This window comes from Gossypium hirsutum, chromosome D11, assembly GCF_007990345.1.
Source record: "Gossypium hirsutum isolate 1008001.06 chromosome D11, Gossypium_hirsutum_v2.1, whole genome shotgun sequence".
NCBI classification, from domain to species: Eukaryota; Viridiplantae; Streptophyta; class Magnoliopsida; order Malvales; family Malvaceae; genus Gossypium; species Gossypium hirsutum.
The window spans coordinates 71859220-71872582 of NC_053447.1; the positions used below are offsets into that span (position 1 = coordinate 71859220).

Genomic DNA, 13363 nt, shown 5'->3' on the forward strand with positions numbered 1-13363 from the left:
AGAGAGGGTTAATCTCACTTGAAGTCCCCAAATTCCGAGTTGGATTTTAAATTGATCCGAAATTTCAAAATATTTTAACCTTACCATTAACCCTTAACTTTAAGGTTAAATATCAACTCGAATCTAATGCAGAGTATGTTTATCAATATTCGTGAATTTGTTTGTAAACATTAAACAAAATAATATAAACAAACACAATTTTAAATAAATAAACTCAAATATAATTTTGAAATTATTAACGAATACAGATAGAACACGGATAAGTTAAACAATAAACAAACAAATATAAAAAGAAGTTTATTAGTTCAAACTCGATTCATCTACCATCCTTTTCTTTTAGAAATTATATTGTCGAAATTGAAATGGAGTGGAGCAAAATGTTCGATTCAAAAAATATTGACGTTATTGGAGTAGAGTTTAAGCAACACAAGTTATCGGAATAGAAAATTTTATTCAAAGATTGAACACCAAACATAAATAATTGAGTGTAAAATCGTAATAAAAATCACTCATGTTTTAAATAAATAAATGAATCGAACCGAATTGAATCAAATCGAATCGAATCGAACCGAATTGAATATAAATTAAAAAAAAATCTGATGAAATGAGTGTTTTTTTAATTGGAATGTAAGTAATCACATGTTGAGCGTTGGGAGTCTCCTGGATCGAAGCATAGAATTCATGCGACAGGAATACATAATATAAACATGACGGCAATATCTGAGGGTGTTAAGACGTAAGGCTTTGGATTGTCATTGACAACGAAGTATTAGTAACGCTATACCCTCCATCCACCACTAAATTAACGCCGCTCAAATATTGTGACTCGTCGCTAGCTAAATACAACGCCGCCGCCGCCACATCTTCCACCGTCAAAACCTTACCTTTCAAGTTCGCTGCTTTAGAAGCCAAGCTTTCCACTGCTTCTTTCTCCACCCCCATGGCTTTCGTTAACATTGGCGTCGCCACTAAATGCGGTGAAATGCAGTTGACTCTAATCCCATATTGTCCCAACTCAACACACAAACTCTTGGCCAATCCCACCACCGCATGCTTCGACGCCACGTACGAATGCCCGGCAAAACCAGCCCACACCGACAACGAACTGGCGGTGAAAAGAATGCATCCATTCTTGGCCGGGATCATAACCCTAGAGGCATGTTTGGCACCCAAAAATCCGCCAAATGCATTGATATCCATAACTTTCTTGAAATCTTCATTGCTTGTATCCACTATATCGGTCGCCAAATTGCCTACTCCAGCATTATTAAGCATGATGTCGAGCTTCCCGTACTTTGAAACAGCTAAATGCACTGCGTTTCGAACATCTGAATCACAAGTAACATCACAATGAACATAAGAAATTATTCCATGGCCGCCAAGTTGTTCGCAGATTGAGCTTCCGAGATCATCTTGAATGTCCGCAATGACAACTTTGGCTCCATGTTGAACGAAAAGCCTCGCCGTGCTCTCGCCAATTCCACTGGCTCCCCCTGTTATCAAGGCCACTTTACCTTCTAGCCTATAAAAAATCATCAAATTGATTACTCGGTCTCAGGTATGGTTGTCGAGATACGAATGCATTTGACATGAACTCTAAGCTTTTTGGTTAAATTTTGCTCTTAGTCCCTTTACCATACGTAAGTTATACATTTAATCCCTAAATTTTAATACAGCTCTTTTTAGTCCATATAATTTTTGAATTTTAAAATTTCAGTCTTGATGTTAGCCGTTAAATTCATTAATAAGTTCTAGTATTTAACTATATGCGTAATGCATTAATTGCAAAACATCTGATTAATGGATTTAACTATTGTCGTTTATGTCAATAAAAAATTCGAAAAATTCGAAACATATAAGGACTAAGAATGATCCAACTAGAGAACATAAACTAAATCTATAACTTTACGTATAATATGTGACTAATTGCAGAATTTAACCAAGCAAATCTAATTGCTATGATTTGGGCTAAGACTGAAATTTTAAAATTCAAAAAGTATATGAACTAAATTTGACAAATTCAAAAAATACATAGACTAAATACATAATTTACGCATAGTAAAGAGATTAATAGTAAAATTTAACCAAAAGTTTCATATACTAACCAAGACGTGTACACAACTTGCGCATAGTGATCTTACAAATCTTTATCCCGAAGAAAATAAAACCGTCAGTAAATCTCAATTTCTAGTGACAAACGAATTTAAACCGACGAAAAAATACCTTGACTATAAGGTAATGAGGTTTTATCGATCGAGGAAAAAACTTATAGTGATGATAGAATAACAAATTTTTCATGGTTTAAAGTAATATCGATGTTGATTGAGTCTTAACTCTATCATATTGTTATAACAATCTGAATAGTATGGGTTTCCACATGTTTAAATGTGAAATATTCTCCAATTTAAAGATTTAGGCTCGTAATATCGATGAATTGACAATCAAGAGGACGAGACTAGAATTTTACCTTTTTACAGAACCCATCTTTGCACTGAAGAAAAAACCCCTTGAATTTAGTTGCAGCAATTGGCTTTGTATTAAGTTTTTGGACAATTTGATGATTAGGGTATTTATAGAAGAAAATAAAAATGAATTTAGTTTAACCAATGGATACCCATTTTTTAGCACATAGCTATATGCTTTAAAATATTATAACTTAATATATTATTTGGTACCTGAGTTTGATATTTTTCTTAATGTGATATATTTGTTATTTTTTGGTCCAATGCCGTACGTATATTTGACAAAATTATACATTTTGGTACTTCAAGGTAACAATGTTAAATTTTTAGTGTAATTTGGGTTTTAAAGTTGATTTAATGAAAACTCATAATTAGTTAATAATATTAGTAATTAACTTTCATCAAATCAACTCTGAAACCCAAATTAAATCACATCCATCTGATTGTATTTGACAAAAAAAACGTGAAATGAAACAAATTCGCAATTAACACTAAATTTATTCTATTAGCAAAATCATGAGAATTTCAATCCTAATAATATCAGCAGTTAATTTTCATTAAATCAACCCTAAAACCCAAATTAAATACTAAAAATTAACACTATTACTTTTAAATACCAAAATATATAATTTTATCAGATACATTGTATTGGAACAAACAATAACAAAATTACCCCACTAAAAAAAAGTGGTCAAACTCAAATGATACATCAAGCTATAATATTTTAACTAATTTTAGTTGGAAAGTGGGATTAATTAATTAATTAATACATGAGGTCATTATGTGCTTAAAAAAAGAAAGTAGCTCATTGTTACTATCACCTTTATGGCATTGTAATCATCTATTTGGGTTTGAACATTAAGATGAGTTTTAGTTTATATATCTTATAAAATAATTTGTGTGTTTTATTGTATTCATATGATTTTACGTATTAATAATTCGTGTATTTGTGTTGTATTTTTATAACAATTGAGGTATCGATTCCGGAGGTGAAGTATAAAAAAATTTTGGAGTGAAATTAAGTTGTATAATTTTGTAAGAGTTAAAATACAAATTAACTATTTTAGTAGTTTATATCTTTATAAATTTTAAAGGATTAAATTAAAATTTTATTATTTTAGGGAATCAAAGTATAAAAACTTAAAATCTTATAAATTTCAAATGGCCGAAAAATTGAATTTCTCATTTAAGGGGTGGGGAGGAGTTGGACCCTATGACAATGTCGAGACTTTAAGAAATTTGAGATCTCAAGTTTGAATGGCCATAAATAAATGTATGAGTTCTCGTGTTTGTATCATTTTTTTTATGAATTACAGTAACAAAGTAAAGCCTAAACAATAAACGTGACTCGAACCCAGGCTAAATTTGGGGCAGTGAACACCCTTGACCATTTTTTTTTTATTTCTTAATATAATTGCATTTTTTATAATTTAAATTTTATATTATGTAATTATATATCTTGTCCAAAATTATTAGGTCAAATGGAGTTGCCAACGGGCAAGGAAAAGCCTTAGCCCCCTTGGTTAAATAATGTAATTGTCTTTTTCAGCCCTATCTTTTAGCTCTTTAAATAAATGAAAATATTGCATTTTCAACCCCTCCAATAAATTAGTTAATCAATTTAAGTCATTTTAACATAAAAATTTTAACTTTGGCCCCTCTAGTTTTTTAAATTTTATCTCAACCCTTAAAATTCTGGTTTCGTTCCGAAACTGTCATACATGTCTATTGTTTTGAAATAATGATGTTTAATGTATTATTTATTTAAAATTTGATACTTTACTAATTTATTTTATACAATCAAAGTATTTGTATTCAGGGCCGAAGTTGGAAAATATTTTAGGAAGACCGAAATTAAATTGTAGTTTTTACGATAGTAAAAATGCAATTTTACCATTTGAAGAGTATATTTTTATAATTTTAAAAGGATTAAATTGAATTTTTATCATTTTTAGGGGACCAAAGTATAATTTTAATTTTATTAATTTAAAATTTTAAAAATTATTGTAATGCTTGACGGATTCTGAAATCGTGGAGGCTAAGATTATAATTAAAATTAATTGGTAAATAATTTAATGATAATGTTTAAGGATGATATTATAAATAATTAATTGGTAGATTTGGCCCAAAAGAAACGATAAGTTGAAATAATTAAATAAATATCAAGCTTTTAAGAAGAGAATGTATAGATACAATATCACATTTTATGTGTTTTAAAACTTTTATAATTTAGCTAATCATGGTCGGATAATCTGCTCAGGTTTAAAAGTTCATTCGAAAAATGTGGGAGGTTTGGAAAAAATATAGATAAAAAAAATGGACTCAAACAAAAAACAAGACCCGTTTTTTAAATAGGCTAGGTTTCGTGTAAAATTTTTTGGCTTAGACTTGGCCCAATTTTGCCTAAATTATTTTCTCTACTGTTATTTGTTGTTGTTTTGTTGTCATTTTGCTAATATGTTGCTACTATTTTGTTGTTATTATTTGGATATTGTATAACTCTTATTTTAGAGGTATTTGCTTGTTAAGTTCCAACTATCTTAGTGCTATTTTACAATAAAGACTTTTTAAATGTATTTTCAATTTGTTGGGAATAATTTATTTTTATGTTTTTAGTTTATTTAATGTATAAAATTTTTAAAATATGTTTTTATATAAAAAAATTAATACGAGAAGGTCGGGTCGAGCTCGAGTTTAGCATTTTTTTACTTGGGTCAAACTTAGGTAAAATTTTAGGTCCATTTTCTGAGATTTGTTCGGACCTAGAAAATAGGCCTAAAATTTTACACCGGCTCGGCCTGACCTGTGATTAGGTCTAGTCTTGAGTATCCACACTTGAGACCTACCATGCGAGATTATATACATGGATCTCTGAGTTCCATTATATGAAGTTATTCAAATATGTATTTATATTTGTACTTTATACTAGTAACACTTTAAAAAAGCCATAATTAAATTGCGTAAGCATTAAATTTGTAGTGCCATATGATGACTTCTCTATGTCCGTTTTATCGTCTGTATTCAGGGTTTGTGACAACCCCTCCCAACAATATCGTCCTCAATATTCAATTTTACGCCTCCCTTAAAAGTGCAATGTGTTGTACTACTGTATTCAATACTTATTGGTTGATAATTTTTAAATTTATATATTATCGATATAATGGATCAATGTCTATTAATGACTAGAATAGCCTACCTTAGATACAAGTCCATCTGACAGAAAATGTCAAATATCGAAGAAGAAAGTTGTTTGAATTTTGATTTCCAGATTCGTGACGTTCAAAGTTGCTTTATGAAAAAAGATACTGGACTGTAAAAGAAAAGGGGAAGGAGAACTAATTTGGATTTTAGAGTGTTTTTATTTTTACATTAACTAGTTGGTGACAAAAACAAAAAACAAAATTTAATAGTCGAGTCAACATTTTATAACTTTTCATGGTTAAGTGATCAAAAAAAGAAATTTATAATAGTTAGATGATCATTTTATAACTTTTTATAGTTAGATGACTCAAAAAATATTACTAATAGTTGAATCACTACCGGCAAATTTTGTCCTTTATTTTTTTCTAAATTTTATCTAAGGCCCAATCTATGATACAAAATTTTAAGCAAAGCCTTTACCAATTTAAAACAATGAAAGCCCATTTAACTTGACCCGACCCGACCCGAACCAAAATATCAAACGACAGCGTATAGACCGAAACAAAACGTCCAAATAAAAAACCCAAGCCAAGCCGTAAGAGTGACCACTTTTTTCTTTAAAGAAGAAAACGAAAACCAGATAAGAAATGGTGCTTTGGTCATATCCACCGACGGCGAAGCAACTAACAGTGACGATCGGTTTTTGCCTCACCGGAGCTTCGTTCATTGCCGCCGGAGCTTACCTTTCGTTTGTAAATATTGGTCCTCAACAAGAACGTGTTAAAGCTCGTAGCCAATACGTCAAAGACCGGCTTCGAAAGATGCTCGACGATTAATCGGCGCTCAAGAAGAAAGAAGATCCAAGATAGTAAGGGAAAAATAAAATCCTGGGTTTTTGTTTGATTTGTAAACGAAAAAAAGATTTGGTGATTTTTTACTTTACTAAACGGTAAATTTTAGTGGCGAATGAGACGAGTCCTCGTTTAAGTTTTCTCCTTATTGATTCATATATTTGTATATGGATTCAAATTAAATACGAAAATTTTGTTGTTTTTTTTTTATGTTTTTCAAAATTATATTGTCGATTAAGTTTTAGCGATGTAGTTTCGAGTTGTATTATCTTCGATTGAGAGAGGATATATATAATTAAAATGAATTAGATATAATTTTTTTCATAACTTAATTTTTTACTTAATCAGAGGGGACCAAGCTCTGCCTGCCCCTTCAAATTCACTGGTGATTGCATTTGATGCGTCACCTTGTATCACTGATATCAAATGCGAGTACTTTTGATGCCAAAGGAGGTTAAAAAGACACTAGTGTCTGTTCACTTTGTTTGGGCGGAAAGTCCTTCTCAAAGGCACAGCTGAACGGGCCCTTAGTGGAGCAGAGGAGCTGCGAGGGAGGACAGAGTATAGGAAGAAGGTATTGTAGGGGTTTCAGAGTGAGGTGTCAACATTATCCCCACCTTCGAGGTCAAAAGAATATTTAGATGGACTAGTCTTTCTTTCCTAGCCACACATTGGTCTCTTGACAAGTTGCTGGTCTTTTAAATTGTAAGATATGTAGACACCAAAGTGATTGATGTCTTGTCGGAATGACCTGTCTGAAGTATGTGACTTGCCTGTTCCCTACGGTATGGAGAAACGGTTTCAACGGCGGAAGAGGTATATTGGACGGAAAGAGATGGTTGTGGTGTTTTAGCGAAGGTGGTTTAATAGAACAAATGTGTGTAACAAGTACTTCAATTAAATAGGTAAAGTACTATAAAAATCCCTGGACTAAAAGTTAAATTATTTTTTAGTCCCTTTTACTCAAAAAAATGAACAAATCAACCCTTATATTATAAATCAAAAAGTAAACTAAACCTTTTAGTTAAAATTTTTATCTATTTTTATTGGTAAAAATTAGCATGATTGACGAAATAATCAAATAATTACACTTTGACGTGTCACATGTATCTCATGTTGACATAAATAGACCAATTTTTAACAGAAAAATAAGTTTATCTTTTGATCTAACATATTGAAATTAATTTGCTAATATTTTAAATAGAGACAAAAAAATGCAATCCGACTCATAGTACATGGGCCGGTACTTTTACCTACCAATATATCAAACATGAGTAACTAAATTGAAGAACCGGAACAAAAAAGCCTACAGTTCTCAGGTGCCTAAAATGGTAGGGGTTATTGCAATAAAATCACATTATCAGAGTCTACCATATGGTAGCATAGTCCTAAACATCTAAAAGGAGCTTACATCATGCATAAAATAACATTTAAAGACAATGAAAAGTCATATTCATACTATTACAGTCCAAAAGAAATGATAATAAACAGGTTAAAACTAACTTTTTAAGCTTCCAATGCTTATGGAAAGAGCTAACAGCAGCAACTTCTCATATAAGTTCACATCCATTTTACAATAATTAAGTTATCAAAGAACTCAGGCAAAAGGAAAATCCATTACTAGTTTAAGACTTAACAACAAATTCAGACCCTCAAACTCTCTGTCAATGTCCTTTGCACACGTCCTACTTGTACTTTGTTGAATCCCAAATCCGATGATCTATAATTGATTCGATCAACGAAAACCATAACAAATTAGAGTCAACAAAACATTACCATAAACTTACCTGAATTTCCCGATCAAGACTACTGTAGTAATATAATGCACGTCTCAGAAAGTGGACAAAAACACGCTCTGGATGCCAAACAATGACAGATCTCTCCCTCCTGAAAGTGCGACTTAAAGGTGTAGAGAGAATGGTGATAGGAGGCGAAGGCAAAGACATTGGTTGAGGAATCGTTGTTGGTTTTTACTCTTTCTTCTCTCAACCCTAAAATTTACTGTTCTGTTGATGCATGTGTAGAGCTTTTCATGTATGTCGATGAATTTGATTCACGTTCTTTTTTTTTTATGCACTAACTCCGGCTATATAAGCTTGAATGTAGTATGCATTAACACCTTGTCCTCCGTAAACAATTGGCGTGTAGATCAAATCGAGTTTCAAAGTTTAGATTTAGATACCAAACTGAAGAAAATAAAAGTGTGCAGTGCACATTGAACATTGCCATGAAGTTTTGAGGATCGAATTTAGCACATTCAGGTATGATGCACCTTTTGCAATGCCTGGTGGAACATATCAATGAATTGATCATCCTGGAATAAGAAACAAAAGAAAAAAGTCAACAACTAGAAGCCTTCACCAAAGGAGGAAATGCAAAACCAGCATCACTCATCTTTTGGCCAAATGCTAATTAGCCAGTATACTTGAACCATTATGAGCTGTTAATTAACATTCCAAGCGAAAATGAGACGAATAAGGTACAAGTACTATAGAAGCTCTTGTACTGAGAGTTAGATTGCATTTTGCTTCCTTTACTAAAAAACGGAGCAAATTAGTCCCTTTAAGTCAGATCAAAGAGCAAACTAATCTTTTTGTTAAAAATTTCATCTATTTCTACTGTTAAAAACTGGTCCCTATTCATAGATATGAGGTACACATGGCAAGCCATATGTAATTATCTAATTATTCCGTTGGCACGCCAAAGTTTTAATAGTAAAAATGAATGAAAATTTCAACTAAAAGAACTAGTTTGCTCTTTAATTTAATGTACATAGACTAATTTACTCATTTTTTGAGTAGAAGAGGCAAAATGCAATCTAACTCCTAATACAGAGGCCTCTATAACACTTTTACTGACAAAGAATAATATAAATACCTGAACAAGCATTAGTAGAGCATCACGGACTTTATCCCTGCTAATAAGAGATCCATTGTGCAAAGAAGATGGGGCACCTGGAGTGAGAGATGCAGGTGGAGTAGATGGAGGAAAGGGTTGAAGCATTGGAGTGCCGTAGGGATGTTGCGGATTGAGGGGTGGATGAAGAGCAGAGGCGGTTGGATTTGATGAAGAGGGAGGTGGCATCATCAATGAGGATGAAGAAGAGGAAGGGGGTGCAAAAAAGGATGAAGGCTTTACGAGATTAGTCACTCGGTTGCTGCTACTTGCTGAATCAACCAAAGGTGCAGCAGAAAGTGGAAGGGATGACACTGATGGAGCAGGAGTAGGAGTGGGTATGGCAGTTGGAGCATGAGAAGACAGAGGGGTGGTCGAGATAGAATGGTAAGGCTGTGTTGGTTTTGTACCATTTGGAGCATTACTTCCAAGATTCATAGCAGCCTGAAATCAGTAAGCCAAATAAGCTTTGAGATGAGAGACATTATTAGGCCTTGAAAAGCCAAAAGGAAAGTATTGGAAGTCTACACACACTAAAGAAGTTAACAAATGATGAATCTTGAGGAGCATCAGTAGCACGAGAGGCAGTTGCTGGTGGCTCCAAGGGACCTTCTATTACAGACATGCTAGGAACAGCTTCTAGTTCCTCAAATTCACTACACCATAATAACACAAGCTTAGAAAACTTGGACAAAATAGGAAGACAGCAGCAGAAGTAAAAAAATTCTAGTGACTTCCAAGGATCAACATAATAAATCATCAAATTCGGTTTGCTTTTTATTTTGGAATAATATTTGGTATACTGCCAATGGAGTTTTTTTCTCCACAAGCAGGGTCAGGGGGTTTGACAAGTGTCCTATAGAGATATAGTAAAATATTAAAAAAAAACAAATGCTTAAAAAAAAAAGAGAAGTGGAAATTTTTCAAGGCTGCTTGTGGAATAAAAAAAGTACACTGCTAGTATACCAAATACTTATTTATGGCTAATCATTAATACAAATTTACCAATATGAATTAGCAGGTCTTGAAAGTATTATCTATTGATGGGAGCAGCTCAAAACCTATAGATATGGGAGTTTAGGCTAATTGTTATAACAATATACTTTTGCCCATAAAGCTCCTCCCTCACTCACCTCCTCCTTGCGTATACTATCAATTACAGTTCTACAGTTCTTACTTAATATTCCCTCCACTTCCAGCTATTTAGTAATATGTCACAAGTATGGCACCCCACAATCCACTCTAGTCCAACTCTCAACCAACTTTTGCCTCAACCCTTTTCTTGTTTACGATGCTACCTCAACCACACCCAAAAGACCCCCTAAACACAGAACAAAGTCAATTGACAAGACATTTTTTGTTCAAAATGGCATATTGTACCAAAAAGCAGTTTAATAATAGAAACCTCTCACAAACTGCCGGGCAAATTTAATATTTAACCATGTTCCAAGGCTTCAGAAAAGCAATAACTTCCTAATAGATGCTTCATCAAAGTAATTACCTTTTGCTTGCAGATGTCTTTGGCTTTGCAGGAACTTTTGTATATGCATTAAGTATTCTGAGAAGAGGAAAACATATATAATGTTAGAATTTAAAACCACCTGCAGAAACAGACCAAGAACTTCTCTTTATCAAAACAATATCTCAAAAAACACACTGATATAAATCTTATTTGAGTGCTTTCATGTTTTTTTCCTTAAATTACGAAAGCTTAAAGGTTTTATTGTAATGCAAGGAAACTTTTGTTTTATATTCCGTGACCAAAATACCATAATGCATATCATGAACCAGTATACCACTTGATAGTTGTAGAGCTAAAAAAACATACATTCTCTGTTCAACAGATTAAAGTGCATTGACCCCCGTTATCTAGAACCTTGTTGCCATTATGAATACTTGAAACTTCAATAACCATAAGATTGTATTCGAATTAAAACTACATGACAAAGGATGCCTTCAACTACTAAACCCTTCCTCTCGAGGAAAATCAATTGTAAACAAATAAGGTACAAAATACAATATATGAAAGACCTGAAGCTCCATGTTCAAAATCACTTGGGATAACCGAGCTCGAAGTTGATTATTTACAACCTAGCGAAACGGAAAAAAACAAGACAGACATACCTATTAAAGAGGTTTGCAACATCCTCACATTCACGCGGATTATAGAACCAAATACCATTAACTTCTTGCGCAGCATTTCGATACAACAAATACGGACCTTGAACCTCGTACTCGAAATCTCCCAATAGATTCTCCACTAAATTATCTGCTTGTTAAAAACAACTTTCACATCAAATCAGGCTAAAAGAAAAAAAGGGTGTGCAGTGGGCGATCTTTCATTAAAATTAACAATTTCGACCTGTGTTACGACGATTCATTACAATGAACTGGAACCGAGGTTGTGTATTCCTTAAAAGAAAACAAAAAAAAACCCAAGGAAAATCATCATCAATCATTTGAATAAGCTAAATAAATCCCCAAAGTAAATCACTTGCTTCTAAGTTCTAACCACGTTAATGCTAAAAATAAATAATAAAAAAGCTTAAAAAATATTAACTTATTTTTACCTCTTAACAACAAATAGAGATCCTTCAACATCTTTTCGACTCTAAACAAACAAAATAATAATAAAATATTTTAATCATCCAAACTTTAAAACAAAATCAAAAGCAAAAAAGTAAGATTCCAAAAACTTTTAAAAAATCAGATTTGTGACAAAGCGAACCCATTGATTACTATCGAGGTTGAATTCGTAGAAGGTGACGTGAGCAGCAGTGATCAAAATCTCTTCAATGAAAGCATCAATTCTTTGGAGAACAGTGAGATTGAGCATCTTCGTGCTTTGTTGGTCGATATTCGGCATCAATTTTCCAGTCTGAGACATTTTCCAGAATCCAAATTATGTGAAATCCCTAAACCCTAAATCCCAATTTTTCTTAATGATTTTCCCGGGAAATGCTGAACATTACAATCGTCAATCGATTTTCTCTAAATATTCGGCAGTTAGCCACTTACCAGTTTACTTTACTGAATGTTGATTCCCAAAATGACCAGAATAGCCTCCAGAATTTTAGGCAAAAAATATATATTAAATTCTTCTATTAGTCACTGTTCTTTGAGAAAATTATGTATTTAGTCCCTGTAATTTTATTTGATCAATTGTAGTCCTTGTACTTTACAAATTTTGAAATTTTAGTCCTGATCAAAGAATAGCAGTCAAATAAGTTTGATTGAATTCAGTTTTGACTCAAATGATAGCCATTAATCCATTAACTGGATTTTTAGTAAGTAATATGTGAATAATAATCTGATACGGCGTTACACATATTATAATATGTTACATTGGATTTTGGAAATATCAAAACTTAATGAATTTAACAATTATTATTTTGTGAGAAATAAAATTTTAAATTTTGAAAAGTACGAGGATTAAAATGACTAAACAAAAGTATATAAATTAATCCACAAGTTTTGCAAAGTATGAGGACTGATAGCAGAATTTAACCAAAAAATAATGATTAATATACTATTTGGTACCTAAGTTTAACTTCAATGTTTGATTTGGTACATGAGTTTTGCTTCAATGACTTCAGCTTGATACTTGTGTTTTACTTTATCTCATTTAAGTACTTGAGTTTAGTTTCAGTGTTCAATTTAGCACATGAGTTTTTTCATTTAAGTACTTATGTTTTTTTTAATAGAGTATACGTGTCAAATATTTATTGAGCCACAAGATATTTGATTTGAGTACGAAATTGAACATTGAAATCAAATTTAAATATCAAATGATGTATTAATCTAAAAAATGATAATAGGGATTCAAGCCAATGATTCTTTTTTTTTTTAACCAAATGAAATATGCATGTTTAGCGTTGATTTTATTTTAATTTAAGTTTCATTATGTGCAAGTATTGTTCGTATCTATTATTAGAGGTTTTCAAATTTTGGTTAAAACTGAATTAACCGATCGAATTGACCTAATTCGGCTAATTGATCAGTTAACCGATCTAA

The 13363-nt window shown here is 32.2% G+C and overlaps 3 protein-coding genes across 3 annotated transcripts; 1 reads left to right on the top strand and 2 right to left on the bottom strand.

The window, feature by feature from the left end:
• Positions 1-597: 597 nt before the first annotated feature.
• On the bottom strand, positions 598-2542 carry LOC107951709 (secoisolariciresinol dehydrogenase). Its single transcript, XM_016886836.2, has 2 exons — positions 2468-2542; positions 598-1522 (listed from the first exon to the last, which is right to left on the bottom strand). Exons 1-2 carry the CDS (start codon positions 2482-2484, stop codon positions 730-732), a joined length of 810 nt encoding a protein of 269 aa, XP_016742325.2. The 5' UTR covers positions 2485-2542; the 3' UTR covers positions 598-729.
• A 3670-nt stretch (positions 2543-6212) lies between these two features.
• LOC107951710 (uncharacterized) lies at positions 6213-6676 on the top strand. Its single transcript, XM_016886837.2, has one exon. It carries the CDS (start codon positions 6251-6253, stop codon positions 6437-6439), a length of 189 nt encoding a protein of 62 aa, XP_016742326.1. The 5' UTR covers positions 6213-6250; the 3' UTR covers positions 6440-6676.
• A 1193-nt stretch (positions 6677-7869) lies between these two features.
• On the bottom strand, positions 7870-12416 carry LOC107951708 (mRNA-decapping enzyme-like protein). The gene is made up of 8 exons (XM_016886835.2): positions 12078-12416; positions 11920-11960; positions 11712-11761; positions 11474-11618; positions 10851-10907; positions 9882-10005; positions 9332-9793; positions 7870-8768 (listed from the first exon to the last, which is right to left on the bottom strand). Exons 1-8 carry the CDS (start codon positions 12234-12236, stop codon positions 8712-8714), a joined length of 1095 nt encoding a protein of 364 aa, XP_016742324.1. The 5' UTR covers positions 12237-12416; the 3' UTR covers positions 7870-8711.
• Between the last annotated feature and the right edge of the window lie 947 nt (positions 12417-13363).